This window comes from Muscardinus avellanarius (genome assembly GCF_963383645.1).
Source record: "Muscardinus avellanarius genome assembly, chromosome: 1".
In the NCBI taxonomy this organism is placed as follows: Eukaryota; Metazoa; Chordata; class Mammalia; order Rodentia; family Gliridae; genus Muscardinus; species Muscardinus avellanarius.
In genome coordinates this window covers 141,786,354-141,807,564 of record NC_137786.1, presented here as the reverse complement: position 1 = coordinate 141,807,564, position 21,211 = coordinate 141,786,354, and the positions used below count along the sequence as shown (strand labels likewise).

At 42.3% G+C, this 21,211-nt stretch overlaps 2 protein-coding genes and 1 pseudogene across 4 annotated transcripts; 2 read left to right on the top strand and 1 right to left on the bottom strand.

Annotated features, from left to right (window-relative positions):
• Window positions 1–932: 932 nt before the first annotated feature.
• Window positions 933–2,410, bottom strand: TIMM8B (translocase of inner mitochondrial membrane 8 homolog B; the record flags this gene model as incomplete). The annotated part of the gene is made up of 2 exons (XM_080708253.1): window positions 2,321–2,410; window positions 933–1,100 (listed from the first exon to the last, which is right to left on the bottom strand). Exons 1-2 carry the CDS (start codon window positions 2,402–2,404, stop codon window positions 933–935), a joined length of 252 nt encoding a protein of 83 aa, XP_080564379.1. The 5' UTR covers window positions 2,405–2,410.
• A 171-nt stretch (window positions 2,411–2,581) lies between these two features.
• Window positions 2,582–17,228, top strand: SDHD (succinate dehydrogenase complex subunit D; the record flags this gene model as incomplete). 2 transcript variants are annotated; one of them, XM_080701190.1, is made up of 4 exons in its annotated part: window positions 2,582–2,633; window positions 5,894–6,010; window positions 8,197–8,341; window positions 17,063–17,228. In XM_080701190.1, 4 exons carry the CDS (start codon window positions 2,582–2,584, stop codon window positions 17,226–17,228), a joined length of 480 nt encoding a protein of 159 aa, XP_080557316.1. The 2 variants fall into 2 exon arrangements, with proteins under 2 accessions (XP_080557316.1, XP_080557317.1); XM_080701191.1 differs by lacking the exon at window positions 5,894–6,010.
• A 2,714-nt stretch (window positions 17,229–19,942) lies between these two features.
• LOC308263156 (nucleoside diphosphate kinase, mitochondrial-like) lies at window positions 19,943–20,459 on the top strand (annotated as a pseudogene). The gene has a single exon. The product of its transcript is annotated as a nucleoside diphosphate kinase, mitochondrial-like (transcript).
• Window positions 20,460–21,211: the final 752 nt, after the last annotated feature.

Here is a 21,211-nt window from a genome sequence, read left to right as displayed (position 1 = left end):
ATTTCTTAGCAATGTTTTGGTGCTTTAAAAGTTCTCTTTATAGATTTCTAATAAAAATAACTAAGCACAGATTGAAGAAAATGAGCGAGTGGAATAAGGCACCTCCAGGAAGTGGGCTCTATTTGAGTCTGGACCTTTCTCTCCTATACTAGCAGGCTCATCTCTTTCCCAAGAATACATATTTTTCCTGTTTTTTTCCTTCCTCTTTTGTCATGTTTACCTTTGCTTGGTCATGTATAAGCAATAAAGCCATTTTGTTTTCCACATTTCTTAACCCCCAAACCTCTTCTCTGCCTTAGGCTGAGGCTCTTGAGGTTCTTCCAATCCCTTTAACTATGGCTTAAAGCAGCTCACCAAAACCTATGACCTCTCATTTGCACTAACAGCTTTGGAACATGCTTATTTCTTTTTCCTTTTTTTTTTTTTTTGTGGGTCTAGGGATGGAACCCAGGGGCATTCAACCTCCGAGCTATACCCCCTGCCCTATTTTTTATTCTTTATTTTGAAACCAGGTCTCACTGAGTTGCAGAGGACCTCACTAAGAAGCTGAGGCTGTCCGTGAACTACGATCCTCTGGTCTCAGCCTCCTGAATGCTGGGATTACAAGCGTGCGCCACCACGCCTGGCTTGTAACATGCTTATTTCTAATGTCCCTGCCAAAGAGATCTTTACATTAAATCTAAAAAGGGATTTAGAAGAAAAAAAAAGTTGAAAAATTCACATTTATTGAATAAGCTGATGTGATAGAAACTGGAATTTATGAATTCCAAATAAATAAGTTTCACTTTTTGAACATTTGGCTGGTTACTACTTAGCACAGACAGTTATGGCCTGATACTGAGCTGACAATGGGCTGACAACTTCTCCCACTGCCCCTTCAATCTGCTTAAGTCATTCAATCTGCTCCTGCTGTCATTCTCCTAGAGGATGGCCTACTGTCCTCCCTTCTGTACAATCTGGGCAAACCGACTGGTGATAGCAAGAGTAGTGTCGATGAAGCGGTCCACACAGCTAGAGAGGCAATTTTCAGTGCGAGAGTCTAGGCGATTCCCTGGCTTCTCCACACATTTATCCCAACATAGTTCCATGAAGTGATGCACCTAAGAGGAAAGAAAAATAGTAATTACTGGGCATGCAGATATATCAACTATGTCTACTTTCTTAATTCTCGATAAAATCATTCAGTCAAATCATGGGATCACTTTGGGCTCACCTCTTGACTTTCTAAAGTCATCAGTATTGTGAAATTTTTATCTCTACAGGTAAATTCTCAAAACCAATACCTTCTTTCATAGTCCCCAAAGCAGCCAGCATCACTGTAAAAGGTGAATGTATGGTACCAATTAATTTTGCCAAACCACGGTTAACTTTTTTTTTTTGGGGGGGGGGGATCATGGATACATTTAAGAATTTGATAAAGGGTGTTGATTCTTCCCCCAGAAAAATACATATGCAGGCAAAGAAAATGTGTGTACCTTAAGCATGTTGAGAAATTTTTTTTTTTTTTTTTTTTTGCGGGTCTGGGGATGGAACCCAGGGCATTCAGCCTCTGAGCTCACTGAGTAGCTGAGGCTGTCCACTGATCCTCAGTCTAGGCCTCTCGAATGCTGGGATTACCAGCGTGCGTCACCAGCTAGGCTTGAGAACTCCTTTCTATCCAGGGTTCTTACACTTGTCCTGTGTGGTCCCTCCACATATTCCCAACAAAAAGACAACCGTTCACGGAGAGATTCTATTTGGGAAGCTAAGTACTAAGTTAACTCCGAGGTCCTAAAATACGCCACAGTAAGTATTCTTAGGTCTTGCACCCAGTAAGGGCCACACCCAGGTCTGAACCACTTCTAAAAAGTCTCCAAGAACTTGGCCCCAAACCAAGTCTACACTGTTAACTGCAGAGCCCACTTTTCTCCAATGATCATCTAGTGTTCGCTACTTTCAAACACGTTATTAATATGCTGCCCACGATCCAGTAAGGGAGAGAGCGATGGCGAACCACAAATCAGTGTATTTGGCCTCTGGCCTGGGGGCACATGGGCTCCCAGGAGGGCGGGCAGGGGTGTTCGAACGCCAGCCCTGACGGCTCCACCGGCTAAAGTGGCTCCGGGGCCAGCGGGTCGCCCAACATTTCTCGCTGCTTTACACCTCTCCTCGCTGGGCACAGCGGTCGGTCACCTGAGGCCCGAGGGCCGTGACCTGTCTCGAGAGGGGGCCGGGGCGCCCGGCAGCGAGCGGCCTCAGCGCGCCGCCGGAGCTCCGCGGAGGCCCGGAACCTGTACTTTCCTCTCCGCCCCACGCGCCAGGGCTGTCCCTGTCCTCCAACCTGTGCGGTGAACTGCGCCTTCTGCTGCTCGGCCGCCACCAGGCGCTGCAGCTCCGCCTCGTCCGCCTCTCCCAGCTCCGCCATGCTCGGGGTTCCGGCGCCCAGCTCCGCGCCGCGGTGTGCGCATGCGCGGGGCGCGCCGCCCCGGCTTCCGGTTCCTTCGGCGCCTTTTCTCTGGCGTTCTTTTTCGTCGCCGCGGGGTAGGAGTTGTCGCGAAACTGCTTCCGGGGTGGTGGATGACCTTGAGCTCTCAAAAGCGAGATGGCGGTTCTGTTGAGGCTGAGTGTCCTCTGCGGCGCCCAAGGAGGCCGAGGTGAGGGTGTGTGTGCGTGTGAGTGTGTGTGTGTGTGTTACTGGGGATTGAACCCAGAGGCTGTCTCCCTCCGAGCCACTCCCTTTTTAATGTTTTGTTTTGAAACAGTGTCTCGCTAGGTTGCTGAGAGGCTCGCTATACAGCTGAGGCTGATCTCGAACCTGCGATCTTCCTGTCTCATCCTCCCTAGTACTGGGATTACTGAGCGCCACCACGTCTGCGTAATGGGGTAATTTGAAAGCAAGCCCCCTCTGGAAGTTACCGTGCTCCCGAGGGTATTCCACAAAGACCTTCCTCTCCCTTTCTGCCCTCCTCATCCACTGTTCTGAGAATGTGCCCACCTTGAATCGGGAAAGAGGACCAAGATCTGAGCCCCAATGCCTGGTCTTGGTGTTTCCCCTGCCTTGGTGTATTTGAGTGCAGGTGTAGAGGATCCGTTTGATAATTGTTTAACCGGGCATTTGTGTTCTTCTAGGTACTCTAGTAATTCTGGGATACAAACATGAATAAAACACAATTTCTGTTCTCAGAAAGCTTTTTTCTTTTAGGGAAAATACAGGTAGTCAGACGAGTTGGCACTTGTCTGTATTGATCCCAGTGCTTGGGAGGCTGAGACAGGATTACAGGTTCGAGGCCAGCCTCAGCAACTCAGCTAGACCCTCAGCAACTTAATGAGATCTCGTTTCAAAATAAAAAAAAATTATAATGTGAGACTGTAATGCACCAATAAAAGTATAAAAAATAAAATAGGGCTGGGTGTAGCTTAGAGGTAGAATGCCTCTACTTTCAATCCCTCCCCCCAAAGTGTCAATTATTTGCAGAATAATAAAACACTTTACAGAAGTAAATTGGAAAGAGAAAGACGAAAGAGAGCAGGGGAAAGGTTGAATGAGCGTTCTTTAAAGGACACAGAATCAGGGGAAGGGTTGAGTATAGTACATTGAGGGGAAATGGCCAAAGGGAAAGGAGGAAAAGTTAAAAGACACTGGACAGTAATTACCTTTTCATTTGTGTTTGTTTCTTTAACATTCTGGTGACTGTAACCTCCTTGCATACAGCATCTTGATTTTTAACAGTATCGTGAAGTAAGTGCTATTATTCTTTTACAAATGAATAAATCAAGGGTTAGCCTATTTTAGCTCTTTTCTCCCAGCTAATAAGTGCTACAGCTGGTTACACTTATGGCTGACTTCTTTTAGTTGGTTGGTTTTGTAGTGCTGGGGATTGAACCCAGAGTCATTCTACCACTGAGCTACCCCCTACAACACCCCCATTTTAAAACTTTGAGACAAGGTCTTGTTAAGTTGCTAAGTCTGACCTTGAACCTGCAATCCTCCTGTCTTTCCACGTACTAGGATTACAGATATGTACCAGTGCTCCTGGCTGTCTGTTTTTTAACCAAGAGTTCTGTTTTAAAACTGAAAGGAAGCCAGGTGTGTGGTGCACACTTGTAATCCCAGCATTTGTGAGGCTGAGACAGGAGAATTGCAGTTTGCGGCCAGCCTCAGCTACTACTTAGTGAGGCCCTTTGCAAATCAGTGAGACCCTATTTCAAAATAAAGAATAAAAAATAGGGCTGAGGTATAGCTTGGAGGTAGAATGCCCCTGGGTTTCATCCCCAGTACCACTAAATAAATAAATACCAAAAATTGAAAGGATTTAAAAGGGGATAGAAGTGGTCGAAGAGTATAAGTAGAGGTATTGGTCTTGAAGATTACATAGCAGGTGAACTTCCTGAACTAGACTGAATTTCTTCTTGAGTGTAGCAAATATTAGATGTAAACAGATAAACAGAGAGAAAGAAGATATCTTTTTGTGTGTGGTATTGGGATATGAACCCACGGGCATTCTACCTTTGAGTTACAGCCCCCAGCCCTATTTTTTTCCTACTTTTTTATTCTTTGTTTTGAAACATAGTCTCACTAAGTTGTGCAGGACCTCACTAAATAGCTGAGGCTGTAAGCCAGGCATGGTAGTGGACGCTTCAAATTCTAGTACTTAGAAGGCTGAGACAGGAGGATCACAGGTTCCTGGCCAGCATCAGCAATTTGTGAGGCCCTCTGCAACTTAGCAAGACTCTGTTTCAAAATAAAGAATAAAGCCAGACATGGTGGCGCATGCTTGTAATCCCAGCATTTGGGAGGCTGGGACAGGAGGATCATGATTTGCAGATAGCCTCAGCTACTACTTAGTGAGGCCCTTTACAATTCAGTGAGACCCTGTTTCAAAGTAAAGAATAAACACACACACACACACACCTTAGGCTGGCTGTGAACCTGTGATCCTTCTGTCTCAGCCTCCCAACTACTGGTATTATATGCATGCACCATCATGCCTGGATTAGAAGCTGTCATTTAAAAAAAATAAAAGAGAGGTCCTTTTACTTAAGTGATCAATTGATTCTTTGATCACTTTTGTTTGTTTTTGTAGTACTGGGGATGGAACCTGGGGGCATCCTACCTCCAAGCTGCACCCCCAACCCTATTTTTTATTCTTTATTTTGAAACAGGGTCTGTCTCACTGAGTTGCAAAGGGCCTCACTAAGTAGCTGAGGCTGGCCGCGGTCCTCCTGTCTCAACCTTCCAAATGCTGGGATTACAAGTATGTGCCACCATGCCCGGCTGATTCTTTGATTTTTTTTTTTTTTCTTTTTGTGGTACTGGGGATGGAACCCAGAGGCATTCTACCTGAGTTACACTCCCAGCCCTATTTTTTTTATTCTTTATTTTGAATCAGGGTCTCACTGAGCTGCAAAGAGCCTCACTAAATAGCTGAGACTGTCTGCAAACCACGATCCTCCTGTCTCAGCCTCCTGAATGCTTTGATTACAAGCATGGACCACCACATCCGGCTTCTTTGATCTTTTGATGGCTACTATTTGACTTAATTTACTGTTAACTTCCAGTAAAATCAATGCTATCTTCATTTCACAGATGACATATTACCATTATTGCGATCATTTAGAAAGTCTGTCAATCCTGATAAAGAAGAGGTTCTTAGCCAGCTATGATAACACATACCTGTAATCCCAGTATTTGGAAGGCTGAGACAGGAGGATCACAAGTTAGAGGTCTGTCTCAGCAATTTAGCAAGACTGTTTCAAAACATATATAATAAAATGGGGCTGGGGGTATAGCTAAGAGGTAGAATATCCCTGGGTTTAATCACAAGTACCACACACAGAAAAAAAAAAAAAAGGGAAAGAAAAGAAAGAGAAGGAGAAGAGGTGCTTATGATTGTTGTAATGTTTCTTTCCTCAGCTCTGCTCTTCCGACCCCCACTGGTCAGACCTGCCTGCGTCTCAGCATTTCTCCAGGACCGCCCTACCCCAGGATGGTGTGGAACACAGCACATTCACCTGTCACCGAGCCGCCACGGTATGGTCTTTCCATCACTGCCTCTTTCCTGGCCCTGACCATCTTTGCCATGTCTTTGTTTTGTTTTGTTTTTCTCTTTGTAGTACTGGGGATTGAATCCAGGGGCATTCTGTCTCTGAGCTATACCCCCAGCCCTATTTAATGTGTGTGATTTTTTGTTTTTGTTTTGTTTTTGTTTTGGTTTTTTTTTTTTGCAGTCCTGGGGATTGAACCCATAGGGATTCTACCTCTGAGTTACACCCCCAGCCCTGTATTTTATTCTTTATTTTGAAACGAGCTCTCACTAAGTTGTAGAGGGCCTCACTGAGTAGCTGAGGTTGTCTGTGAACCTGGGATTCTCCTGTCTCAGCATCCCAAGTACTGGGATTACAAGTGTGCACTGCCATGCTTGGCTTCATGTCTTTGATAGGTGTCTATTAGGGGAACTCTCAAGTCCATCTCTGTCAAATGAAGATCTAGTTTCCACCTTAGGGCAAAGGGCAGCATGGTTGATACCATTAATACTCATAGAGGACCTTCTGGCCTAAGTCTTTTTTTTCTTAAAAATTTTTTCTTAAAAATTTATCTTGGCTGGGCGTGGTGGCGCACACTTGTAATCCCTGCGCTTGGGAGGCGGAGATAAGAGGATCGCGTGGGTTTGAAGCCAGCCTCGCTGGCGTAAGAGACCCTGTTTCCAAATTAAAAAATACAAAATAGGTATGGGAGTGTGGCCCGGAGGTTGAAGGGTTTCCAGGAACCCCAGTACCACCAGAAAAATCAAATAATAATAATAATAATAATAATAATAATAATAACAACAACAACAACAACAACAACAACAATAATATTTTTTCATAAAAAGCCAGGCATGGTGGTGCATGCTTGTAATTCCAGCATTTGGGAGGCTGAGACAGGAGGATCACAGTTCACAGCCAGCCTCAGCTACTACTTAGTGAGGCCCCTTGCAATTCAGTAAGAGCCTGTTTTCAAGTTAAAGAATAACAAATAGAGTTGGGGGTGCTGCTTGGAGGTAGAATGTTCTTATTTAGTTAATGGAGAAGAGCCAGATGTGAATAATTGACAGTTTTAAAAGTTATATCTTATGAACTGCATAGACTGTATAACTAGAATTGTCTTGCTTATATGTTGATTTTTTTTTTTTTTTTTTTTTTTTTTTTGCGAGTCTGGGGATGGAACCCAGGGGCATTCAACCTCCAAGCTATACCCCCTGCCCTATTTTTTATTCTTTATTTTGAAACATGGTCTCACTAAGTAGCTGAGGCTATCTGTGAACCACGATCCTCCGGTCTCAGCCTCCCGAATGCTGAGATACAAGTGTGCACCACCACGCCCAGCTTTTTATATGTTGATTTAAAGCAGTATGGTATTCCTAGATGAAAACTGTTCAGATATTAGCCTTAGAAAATATGAAGGTGATTAACAGACTGGCTGAGACCAGTATTTTATGTCATCGACTTTCACAGTTATATCTGAGCTGGGAGATAGTAGGCAAGTGTAGTTGCCCGTGTTTTTTAAACTTTTTTTGAGGAGGGTGCTGCCCATGCACATTTTTCTGGGAAGAAACTCAATCCTTTTATTAGAATCCCTATAGAGTCTCTAAACCTCCTCCCCCAAGAAAAGAGCCTCTCAAAGAGATGTTTGAAGCTTATGTTTCACTTGTTTAAAACTTTCACATTTCATTTGTATTGGACTAATAAGTAAAAGGACAGAAGAACTATGATCCTAAGAATTGACCTCAGACTTTTGCTTCTCTTAAACTTGACTGGTTTAACTTTGTTTCAGGAGGATAATACGTATTACTTCCAAAGATTAGAAAGTATCAATAAACGAGTATTGTTTTAATGGAATTTATCAGACACCACCAACTTATATTCATAGATATGTATTTCACTGAAATTCAAGATTGGCTTAATACACAAAGATATTTTGGCCACTTCTTGCTTAGAAAAAGCAAGACGATGGTAGATCTGTCTCTCTTCTAATCAATATATTCAGGCACGGAGGCACCTTGTGCTAAAAGACATCAAAGAAAGGATGTAGCTTCTCTCAGGGATGTGTGTTTATATTGTATCCTCTTGATGCTCAGAGTTAAATCTTACATGTATACAGTTTGCCATTGGTGAATGTTGAAGGTGAGAAGTGTGTGTATGTTCCCTCAACTCTTCCTCATCTGGTCTGTCTTGAAGCTGGTTCCAAGGCTGCATCTCTCCATTGGACTGGTGAGAGGGTTGTCAGTGTCTTGCTCCTGGGCCTGATGCCAGCTGCGTATCTGAATCCCTGCTCTGCGGTGGACTACTCCCTGGCTGCGGTTCTCACTCTCCACAGTCACTGGCAAGTACAGCAGTCCCTTCATATTATGTTATCTGCCGACTTTGTTTGCTGTGAGCTTGCCTCCTGTATATGAGGGAGAAGTGGGTGGAGGTACTCAAGAACTGTAGAAAACTTCTTATTGATTGATTGATTGCAGTACTAGGAATGGAACCCAGGGGCATTCGACCTCTGCGCGACACCCCCAGCCCTATTTTTTATTCTTTATTTTGAAACAGCGTCTCACTAAATTGTGGAGGCCTCACTAAGTAGCTGAGGCTGTCCACGGACCAAGATCCTCCTGTCTCAGCCTCCCAAGTACTGAGATTGCAAGTGTGAGCCACCATGCCTGGCTAAAACCAGAATTCTTAACCGTGGTCTATGGACTCTATATGATCTGGGGGTGTGGTGGTCTGCCTGTAGTTGTAGCTACTTGAAGGCTGAGATAGGAGAATCTGGAGCTCAAGGCCAGCGTGGTGACGTAGAAAGACTTTCTCTTTCTCTCTAAATGACCCCCTCCCCCAGCCCCACTTCCCTTTTTGCAGGCTGTTCTCTTTCATTCACATGAGCTTCCTTGATATTTCTCCAACACACCAGGGACACTCTGGGCTTCAGAGACTTACTCTTTCTGTTCTTTCTAGCTAAAATTTTTTTTTTTTTTTTTTGCGGGTCTGGGGATGGAACCCAGGGGCATTCGACCTCCGAGCTACACCCCTGCCCTATTTTTTATTCTTTATTTTGAAACCGGGTCTCACTGAGTTGCAGAGAGCCTCACTAAGTAGCTGAGGCTGGCCACGAACCGAGATCCTCCGGTCTCAGCCTCCCGAATGCTGGGATTACAAGCGTGCGCCACCACGCCCGGCTCTAAAATTCTTTTTTTGTTCCCTCATTTCCTTCAGATTATAAATCCCACCTTTCAAGAAAGCCTTCACTAAGCACTTATTGATAATTACAGTGTTTTTTTGTGGGTTTTTTTTTTTTTGTTGTTTGTTTGGCGGTACTGGGAGTGGAACCCAGGGTCTTTCTACCTACAGGCTGTACTCCCAGACCTATTTTATATTTTATTTGGAAACAGGGTCTCACTAAGTCGCTGAGAGCCTCACTAAGTAGCTGAGGCGGGCTTCAAACTTGTGCAATCCTCCTGTCTCAGCCTCCCAAGTGCTGGGATTATAAGCGTGTACCACCACACCTGGCTCAAATTTAAGACATTTGCTTTAATTATTTATGTATGTATGTATGTATTTATGTATTTATTTTTGTTTGTGTGGTACTGAGGGTGGAACCCAGGGGCGTTTCTACCTCTGGGATATATCCCCAGACCTATTTTATACTTCATTTGGAAACAGGGTCTCATTAAGTTGCTGAGAGCCTAAGTAGCTGAGACTGGCTTCAAACCTGCATGATCCTCCTGTCTCGGCCTCCCAAGTGCTGGGATTACAAGCGTGCACCACCACGCCCGGCTATGTTATATTCTTTATCTTTCTCTCTTGTTTGAATTTTCTTAGTAGCACACATTACCTTCTAATATGCTATATCTTTTATTATTCTGTATATTTATCATTTTGCACCCACACTCCTTCCTCATAATGAAAGTAGCTACAGAAAAATCACAAGAATCAGATCTACTGTTTAATGAATTATCAGGAATACTACCCAGGTCAAAAATGGAATTTTAACCTGGCTTGGTGGTGCACACCTGTAATCTTAGTATTTGGGAGGCTGAGACAGGAAGATCACAAGTTTTCAGATAGCCTTAGCAACTTAGTGAGGCCCTTTGCAACTTAGTGAGACTCTGTTTCAAAATAAAAGAGCTGGGATTTAGCTCAGAGATAGAATGAGCTAGCCCCAGTACCACCAAAAATAAAATAAAATTTTGCCAGGTTTGTGGTGCATGTTTTAATCCCAGTACTTGGGAGCTAAGACAGAAGGATCTGGGTTTGTGGCCAGTCTCAGCTACTTAATGAGGCCCTTCGAAACTTAGTGAGACCCTGTTTCAAAATAAAGAAAAAATCGGGATGGGGGTGTAGTTCAGAGGTAGAATACCCCTAGGTTCAATCCCCAGCACCACAAAAATAAAGTAAAATTTTGCCATGTATTCCAGTAGCCTCTTCCTTGTGCTCCATCTCAGTCATAACTGTTCAATATTTTCTCTTGCCTGGAACCATTTACCTGGCTTTCATAGTAATCACTTTCTTGCATTTTGTTATAGTTTTATTTTTGAAATGTGCAGCCCTAGATATTATAGTGCAATCTTGCCTTAAAAAAAAAAATAAGCTGGGTGTTGTGGTAATGCATGCCTGTAACCCAGTGCTTGGCTAAAAACAGAAGGATCTAAGGTTTGAGGCCAGCCTCAGCAATTTAGCAAGACCCTGTAGCAAAATTAGAAGTGCTGGATGTGAGCTTGGCGTGGTGGTGCACGCTTGTAATCCCAGCATTCGGGAGACCAGAGGATCGCAGTTCGCAGACAGCTTCAGCTACTTAGGCCCTCTGCAACTTAGACCCTGTTTCCAAATAAAGGATACAAAAAAATAAGGGAAGGGGGTGTAGCTTGTAGGTCGACTGCCCCTGGGTTCTATCCCCAGACCTGCAAAAATGAAAAAGAAGTGCTAGATGTGTAGTTCCAAGGTACAATGCTCCTGGGTTCAGTCCCCAGTACCGTAAAAAGAAAAGATGAGTTTTTTACTTTCTTTGATTGCTGTTGTAACTTTTGTCTAGAATAGTATCTGACACAAAGCATATGCTAAATACTTTCTCAGTGAATGAACATTTAGCTTCTATTTATATTATCTTATTATTACTATTTTAGCACTGGGGATGAAACCCAGGGCCATTTCACCTCTGAGGTACACCCCCAGCCCTATTCTTTAATTTTTATTTTGATACAGGGTCTCACTAGGTTAGTGAGAGTCTCAGTACTTGCTAAGGCTGTCCTTGAACCTACAATCCTCCTGTCTCAGCCTCCCAAGTACTGGGATTATAAGCGTTCACCACCACACCTGGTTATCTTACATAATTTAAAGACTTTCTAAGTAATGAACCTTCTAAAAGAAGTGTGAGTAACAGGTTGAATTCCTTGAGTTGTGCCTCTGTCTGTTGTTTTTACACTTTTTTTTTTTTTTTTTGGTACTGGGGATTGAGCCAAGGCCTCATTCATGCTAAGCAAGTGCTTTAACACTGAGCTACATCCTCAGCCCTTTTATTTATTTTTTATTTTATTTTATTTTTGGCGGGTCTGGGGATGGAACCCAGGGGCATTCAACCTCCGAGATACACCCCCTGCCCTATTTTTTATTCTTTATTTTGAAACCGGTTTTCACTGAGTTGCAGAGGGCCTCACTAAGTAGCTGAGGCTGTCCACAAACCGTGATCCTCCGGTCTCAGCCTCCTGAATGCTGGGATTACAAGTGTGTGCCACCATGCCCGGCTCCTCAGCCCTTTTAATTAATTTTGAGATTGGGTCTCACTAAATTGCCCAGGTTTGCCTTCAATTTGGAATCATTCTCTCCTGAACCTTCCCAAGTGGTGAGTAGTTGCCATCACACCAGACTGAGTCTTGAGTTGTTTTGCAAAGACAATATGTCATCATTGGGCAGAGATGGACGATGTTTTGAGGTTGTTAAAACTGGAAAGTCTTGGAATATCTTAACTTTTTTTTTTTTCTTCAAAAGTGTGAATTAAAGCCGGGCATGGTGGCGCACGCTTGTAATCCCTGCGCTTGGGAGGCCGAGACAGGAGGATCACGCAGGTTCGAAGTCAGCCGTGCTGGCTTAAGAGACCCTGTTTCCAAATAAAAATATTAAAAAAAAAATAGGTCTGGGAGTGTAGCCCGAAGGTAGAAGGGCTTCCAGGAACCCCAGTACCACCAAAAAAAAAAAAAAAAAAAAAAAAAAATCCCCCCCAAAAAAAACAAAAAGAAAAAAAAAAAAGAAAAAAAAATCCCAGGGAGGTTAAGTGTCTTGTCAGAGTGGTAGTCTGGATAATGTTAGAGGGGGTTTTACTTACCAGGTTTTATAGAATTGGTTAGGTCTTTCTTACCAGATAGACCTTTCAAAATAAGGGATTCTGGTTGCATATGGAATACTCAGACCACAAGTACAGTTATATTTCTCTAAGTCTATTTCTTGGAAAGAGATCTAGCTAAATTAATAGAATTTCAGAATAAGAGAATAATCCTAAATAAATACATTTTTATTTGAGTTGATTTCTTGACTCCCATTTCTCCTCCACTTGCTAATTTTCTTACCCCCCACTCCCTTTTGGGTACTGTAGATTGAACCCAGGGCATTCTATTTCAAGCTATGCTCCAGCCCCTTTTTATTTTGAAATAGGGTCTCACTGAGTTTCCAAAGCTGGCCTCAAACTTGTGATTCTTTTGTCTGAACCTCCCAAGTATTAGGATTATAGATACGTGCCACTGCGCCTGCCCCTCTTACTCTTTTCACAGAAAAAATATTATTTGAAGTCAGGTATGGTGGCGCATGCTTGTAATCCCAGTGACTGGGAAGGTCTGAGGCAGGAAGAGCATCTATATGAGGCCAGCCTTGGCAATTTAGTGAGACCCTGTTTAAATATTTAAAAAAAAAAAAAAAAGGAGCTGGGTTTGGTGGTACATGCCTGTAATCCCAGCACTTGGGAGTTTGAGACAGGATCATAGGTTCAAGGTCAGCTCCTCTACTACTACTTAGCAAGACCCAGTTTCACATAGAAATAAAAGGGAATGGGCTGGAGGTGTATAGGAGGTGTATATCAGTGATAGAATACTCCTTGGTTCAATACTCAGTTCCAATGAATCAATGAATGAGTGAGTGAATGAATATATAGTTCAATAATAGAACACCGTGAAGCTGGCGTGGTGGCTGGGGTTGTAGCTCAGAGGTATAATGCCCCTGGGTTCAATCCCTAGTACCGCAAATAAATAAATAAATAAATAAGTAAGTAAGTAAGTAAGTAAATAGTATAGAGCACCCTGAGTTTTATCACTGGTAACACACACACACACACACACACACACACACACACACACACAAAAGAATTACGTGAGTTGTCTATAATTGTGCTACTGGAGACGGAACCTGGGGCATTCTACCTCTGAGCTATGCCCCTGTTTTTTATACTTTATTTTGAAACAGGGTCTCACTGAGTTGCAAAGGGCCTCACTAAGTAGTAGTTGAGGCTGCCTGCAAACCGTGATCCTCCTGTCTCAGCCTCCCGGCTTCCAAGTCCTTTTGTGTGTGTGGTGCTGGGGGTTGAACCTAGGGGCAATCTACCTCTGAGCTTCACCCTTAGTCCTATTTTTTAGCATTTTATTGGAAACCAGATCTCACTAAGTTGCTGAGGCTGGCCTCAAAACTGCAATCTTTTTGTCTCAGCTTCCCAAGTTCTGGGATTACAGGCAGGTCCTGCCATGCCCGGCTTCCAATTCCTTAGCATACAATCTCATTTAACTGATATAAATTGGGATTTTATGTCAGCTGTGTAACTTGAGTCATTTGTACCATGGTGGCCAAGAACTTATTTCCAAATCCAGTTGTCTATTTTCTGCCTTGCACTTACTTAAACTCTGAGCAGCATTCAGTTCCATTGACCATTATCTCCTTAAATCACTTTCTTTGGCTCTCTAGATGTTTTCTCTGCCAGCTTCTCTTTTCTGACCTCTGCATGGTAATATCCACAGGGCTTCATCTCAGCTTTCTTCACCTCTTTTCCTGTTCCCTTTAAGTAGGTGAACTCAGATTTGACTTCTTGAGGTGTAAAAGTATATACCCAGTTGTTTAATTAACATATCCACTTGATCTCTGATAGTCATTCCAAATTTTTTTGGTGATACTGAGGCTTGAACCTAGGGGTGTGCTCTATCTATGGTTGTTTTTGTTTTTATTTTGAAACAGGGTCTTGCTAAGTTGCTGAGGCTAGCCTCAAACTTGAGGTCCTCTTTTCTTAGCCTTTAAATTACTTGGATTATGGGCCACTGCACCCAGTTGTCGTTCTTTTTTTTTTTTTTTTTAACCCAAGGACATTGTACCTCTGAACTACGCTTCAGTCTTTACTAAATTGTAAAGGTTGGCCTCAAACCTGCAATCTTCCTGTCTCCACCTTGCATGTACTGGGATTACAAGCACACACCATCGTGCCTTACTTGTGTCATTCCAAAAAAGAAATAAACATTTACTTTTAACATTGCCCAAATCACTCTTTTTTCCTTCTTCCAAATTACTTTGCCTTACAACCTCCTCCTCAGTTAAATCCAGTTGCTCAGTCTAAAAATTCTAGGAGTCATTTCAGCTATTTCTTTCTGTCTTACCTACATTTGAACCATCAATGCTGTTGCTTCTCTCTTCAGAAATTAGCCTCAATTGTGACTGTACATCATCTCCTTGGTCATAAATCTAGGTGATACCGTCTTGCCTAGGTTACTTCAGTTACCTTTTAACTAGTGTTTTGCTTTTGTTTTTGTCCTTTCTCCCTGCTTTTCATTTCCCACACTATAGCCAATTTTTCTAAAGAATATACACAAATGGTCAGTAAATACATAGAGAATTGTATATCAATTTGTCATTAAAGAAATGCAAATTTGTAAAAAAAAACTGTAATGAGATATCACTTCACACCTAGTTAGGATGGCGGTGATAAGAAATAAAAATGGGCAGCCATGTGTGGTGCGTGCTTGTAATCCTAGTATTTGGGGAGCTGAGACAAGGGGATCACTGGTTGCAGCCAGCTTCAGTAACTTAGTGAGACTCTATTTCAAAAGAATAAAGTAGGGTTGGGAGTGTAGTTCAGAGGTGGAGTGTCCCTGGGTTCCATCCCTAGTCTCTCTCTCTCTCTCTCTCACACACACACACACACACACACACACACACACACACACAGCCAATAGGAAGTGTTCCTGAGGTTGGTTTTATATTTTGGAATGTAAAACCTTGCAGCCTCTGGGGAAAATACTTTGGCAGTTCCAACAAAAGGTTAAACAGAGAACATATAACTCAACAATTCCACTTTTAAGTATATAGCTAAGAGAATTTAAAATATGTGTTCACACCAAAACTTGTGGAAAATGTTCATAGCACACTATATATAGTAGCACACTATGTAAACTAGCTAAAATGTACAAGTAGTCCTAGTGTCCAGCAACTGAATGATACCAAAACAAAATATGACATGTTGTTACAATGGATTATTCAGTCATACTAAGGAATGAGGTACTGATGTATGCTACAGTATGGATGAACATTGAAACATTATGCCATATACTGTATGATTTCATTTATATGAAATGTCCAGAACAGGCAGATCTCGATCTACAGAGACAGAAGCAAATTAATTGTTGATTATGGGCTAATCCATAGAAAGTTTCTTTTTGGGGATGATGAAAATGTTCTGTAATTAAATAGCAGTGATAGTTCACAACTCTATTAAAATAAAAAACACCTACTTTTACAGTTAAAAAGATAAAATGTATGGTGTGTAAGTTACATCTCAATAAAACTGCTATAAAGGTAGTAGAGTTAGATCACTTCTTACTTAGGGCATTCCCTGCTTAAAACATGTCAGTTGTTCCTATTATGTTTCAAATAAAAAGTATAAATTTGTTTTGTTTACTTCAAGGTCTTCTCCAATCTGCCCCTGTCAACATACCCTGATCTTTACCCACGTGCTCCAGCTGAACTAACTTCCATACTGCTGCTTAGAGATGTTCAGGTCATAGTCACATTTGTTTGGAAGGTTCTTTTCATTAAGTCATCCTTTTTAACATATTTACTCATACTACACATAATTTACTTTTTCTTTTTCCACTAGACTGTTTATTCCATAAAAGTTGGGATGGTATCTAGATTATTGTACTCTCAACATTTACGACATGTATCTGGTACATAATACCTGCTTAATAAATTCCTTTTGAATTAATGAACAACTATATAAAGCTGGGCATGGTGGCACACACTTGCAATCCCAGCATTTGGGAGGCTAAGACAGGAGGATCGTGGTTCACGGACAGCCTCAACTACTTAGGCCCTGTTTCAAAATAAAGAATAAAAAGATTTGGCTGGGGGTAGAAGCTTGGAGGTAGAATGCTCCCAGGTTTCATCCCCAGTAACGCAAAAAACAAAAAACAAAAACCCTGTAGACTATTTGTACAACATGTACAATCAACCACCAATTTTAAAAAATTGTAAATAGAGAATTTAGTTACTGCCCCTGATATAAATGACTGAAAAATTTTTTCAAAGAATGAAAAAAATCTTTATTAAATATTAGAAAACTGTTGATTCCTTCTTTTTGATTTTTTATTTTTATTACCAGGAGTTTCTTTGGTTTATTGTCTCAAAAAAAAAAAAAAAGTATAAATAGCCAGATGTGTTTGTGCACATCTATAACCCCCAGTACTTGGGTGGCTGAGACTGGAGGGATTGCAGGTTTGAGGATAACCTCAGCAACCAGTGAGGCTCTGTTTCAAAACAAAAAATAAAATGGACTGAGAATGTGGCTCAGAGGTAGATTGCCCTAGATTCAATTCCCGGTAAAACACACAAGCGCGCGTGTGTGCATGCGCACGCGCGCACACACACACACACACACACAGAAATAATTCTTCCTATAAAAATGGCTGCACAGAATCCCCTAAAGTAACAATTAATGGAGTAACATTTCATTTTGAACCTAGTGTTGTATTTCTGCAGCAAGATTATCTTATGACTTTCTAACTTCACTTGTGATTTTTCATTTGTGCTTTTGTTTTTTTTTTAGGGGCCTTGGACAAATTGTTACTGACTATGTTCACGGGGACATGTTGGAGAAAGCTGCCAAGGCAGGCCTTTTGGCACTCTCAGCTTTAACCTTTGCTGGGCTTTGCTATTTCAACTATCACGATGTGGGCATCTGCAGAGCTGTTGCCATGCTGTGGAAGCTCTGACCTTTTTGACTTAATACCTTAAGAATGGATTGTATGCCTCTGCCTCTGCTCTGTCATGCCATTCAGCTTACAAGGAGGAGGAAACAGCAGATAAGTCCACGAGTGGACAGACCTTTTCTTAACCACTTGGTTATCTTAAGAATTTAATTGTTGAGGAAAAGGTTAGAGAAGAAATTTATCCAAGCAGTTATAAAACTGAATTTTGTATTCTGATGAGTTAATGGGGTTGTCTCCCAGCTCACAGTATAGCCAAACTTTACATATGAGCTTTTGCCTTCTAATTTATCGATCTCTTAAAGAGAATTCAGCTTTATTATTATTGATACATGGTCATACGTCTGTATTCTTCTTGGGAATAATAAAAAAAGGGAAAGACTGTTAATTCATGAGTAAAGACCTTGCAGAATTAGTGTTTAGTTTTTGGAAATGTCTCTCTGTTCATTTGATACCAGTGACGTAATAGTTCCATGTCCTAGGGAAACTTTAAAATTAGGGGATGCTGAATTCTCACATTACAGATTTCTAAATCCCTGGAAGGAAAATTTAGAGAACTCCTGAATTTAGAGAAACTTTAGGGAATTTTCCTTGTAGATGAAGATTCGCTTGTAGAAGTATCAGTATATTATAGGTTATAAACAGATGTAATCCTCAAATGTGTTTTACTCATCCTAAAATGATCTGTTCATAAATATAAAACTATGAGTAGTAAATGATTTTCTCATTGTGGGAATTGGTAATGAGAAAATTTATTCCATGAAAAGAAGAAAATTTTTAAATAAAATTTGTATGATAAAAATGTATTCTACTTTTTATTATTTTTGTGGTACTGGGGGTTGAACCCAGAGTTATTCTACCTCTAAGCTAAACCCTCAGAACTATTTTTTTATTCTTTATTTTGAAACAGGGTCTCTTAATCCTAAGCTAAGTTGTTGAGGCTATCCTTGAATTTGCGATCCTGTTGTCTCAGTGTCCCAAGTACTGGGATTACAAGTGAGCATCACCACGCCTGGCTATATTCTACTTTTTTTTTTTTTTTTGGTGGTACTGGGGTTCCTGGAAACCCTTCTACCTCCGGGCTACACTCCCAGACCTATTTTTATACTTTTTTTATTTGGAAACAGGGTCTCTTAATCCAGGGAGGCTGGCTTTGAACCTGCGCGATCCTCCTGTCTCCGCCTCCCAAGCGCAGGGATTACAGGCGTGCTCCACCACACCCCGCTATATTCTACTTTTTATGTATTTGCTGTCCCAAGGTTTTTGTTTCTTTGAGATGAGAGTCTATTGCCCGGGGTTGACTCTGGTTCCTGGGCTCAAGTGATCCTCCTGCCTTAGCCTACTGAGTAACTGGGACTACAGGTGTGCACCACCAAGCCTGGTCTTAGTTTTATTCATTAGAATTAAGTGTTGTATTTCTATCTCTAAAATAGAACTGTTTATATTTCCTTCTGGGGCTTAGCAGTTAAGCAAATCAATAAAAAGTACTGTAATAAGATAAAGCTCACTTGTAGCCAGGCGTGGTGGCACATGCTTGTAATCCCAGTACTTGGGAGGCTGAGACAAGAAGATCTGGGTTGGTGGCCAGCCTCAGCTACTTAGTGAGGCCCTCTGCAATTTAGTGAGACCGTTTCAGAATAAAGACTAAAAAATAGGGCTGGGGGTGTAGCTCAAAGGTAGAATGCCCCTGGGTTCAATCTCTAGCACCATAAAAAATAAAACAATAAAAAATCAGATAAAGCTTACTTATGATAGGCAGAAGTAAATAAGCATAAAGAGTTTGGTATGAGTAGAATATGAAGATATAGTAGTAGAAATTAGAATTGTGTTCATATAGCTTAGGCATGGTGACACACTTGTAAGACTGCAAGGATTGCAGGTTTGTTGCCAGCCTCAGTTATTTAGGCCCTCTGCAACTGAGACACTGTTTCAAGATAAAAGAATAGTCTCAGCACTTAGGAAGCTCAGATGGGAGGCTCTCAGGTTTGTGGTCAGCTTTAACAACTTATGAAGGCCCTCTACAACTTAGACTCTGTTTCAAAATTAAAAAAAAAAAAAAAAAATAGAGCTGGGGGTAGAGCTCAGAAGTAGAATGCCTCTGGTTTCCACACCCAGTTCCACACACACAAAAGTCCATGATCTAGCTTCTGAAAGTCATGATGTTCTAGCCTTTGAAATTCAAATTATGTTCTGTATGCTGTCAGTCTGAGCTAAGAGTCAAGTGTAAGACTTGATGGTTTTCTAGTAATACAGAATATTGGAATAGCACATCTCACTCATTGAGGACTTAACTGAGTAGCTGAGACAAACTGTTGAAGTGTTAGTCTATGAATGAAGTTGGAGATCCCTTTAATGTAAGAGCTTCAGATGTGCATTGGGGGTTTTGGAAGAAATGATTAATTGTGCCTCAGAATGGGTAACGTATCTTTCAGAAAGGAGCCGTACCTGAGTAACAGTGGCTCATATAGGGTAATGGTGGTGGGACCAGTAGGAATACTTTTATTAATGAAGTTGTTTAGAATTGTTGGTGCTTGATGGTGATGAAAAGCAGATTGACAGCTGGGTGTTGTGGCACACACTTTAATCTCAGTGCTTGGGAGGATGAGACAGGATCACAGGTTCTCGGCCAGCCTCAGCTACTTAGTGAGACCCTCTGCAACTCAGACCCTGTTTCAAAATAAAGAATAAAGCCCGCTACCCGTGCACTCGGGGCCCTGGACATGGGTGGCCTCTTCAGGCACGCGGCGCTGCAGGCGCTACTGTGTGGCCCACGCCCCCTGGTGCACCCCACCTCTGGAGGGCCCTCACGGACCCTGGTTGCAGTGAAGCCAGATAGGGTGCAGCGGTGGCTGGTGGGGGCGGTGATTCAGCGCTTTGAGAGACAGGGCTTCAAGCTGGTTGGGATGAAGATGCTTCAGGCCCCTGGAGCATCCTTGCTGAGCACTACCAGGACTTACGGAGGAAGCCCTTTTACCCAGCCCTCATCAGCTACATGAGTTCTGGGCTGGTGGTGGCCATGGTGTGGGAAGAGCACAATGTATCCGCTCCTCGAGGACCATGATAGGACACACTGAGGCCACCTCTGGGACCATCTGGGGGGCCTTCAACATCCACATTAGCAGGAACATCATCCAGGCCAGTGACTCCATGAAGGGGGCCAGAGAGAGACCCAGCTGTGGTTCAAGAACAGTGAGTGGCGCCAACAGGGGTCAGCACAGCAGCAGCTGCCCAGCCTGAGGGCTGGTGCTGCCCTGGTGCCCCAGCATCCACCCAGAACAACTCCATTGGCCAACAGAGGTGGTGTGGGCCCAGCCCAGCCCACACCATCCTGTCTCCCCCAAACCGTGTTCTTGTTCATCTTCTACCCAGCCCAGAAAAGTCTTAGCCCCAACTTTATGTGCCTTTCTGTACCTTAAGCCAGCACAAAATTGGACCAAATCCTGTACCAAAGTGCCAGACAACCTTTGGGTGTCTTCAAAGATAACCTTCCCTGCCCCACAAAAGAGGCATTAAAATTCACTGCTTAGTAAAAATTAAAAAAAAAAAAAAAAAAGAAAGGAAGGAAGAAAGAAAGAGAAAAGGCTGGTAGTGTAGTTCAGAGGTAGAAGGCCCCTGGGTTTAATTCCCAGTACAAAAAAAAAAAATTGAGCCGGGCGTGGTGGCGCACGCTTGTAATCCCCGCACTTGGGAGGCGGAGACAGGAGGATCGCGCAGGTTCGAAGCCAGCCGTGCTGGCGTAAGAGACCCTGTTTCAAAAATATAAAATAGGTCTGGGAGTGTAGCCCGGAGGAAGGAGGGCTTCCAGGAACCCCAGTACCACCAAAAAAAAAAAAAAAAAAAAAAAAAAAAAAAAATTGACTTCCTGTCAATTTTATTACCATTTTAAAATTCTCTTTTTGTTTTTGGTAATAGAGATTGAACCCAGGGGCATTTTGCCTCCAAGTTATGTCCCTATCTTTTTTTTTTTTTTTTTTTTTTTTAATTTTGGA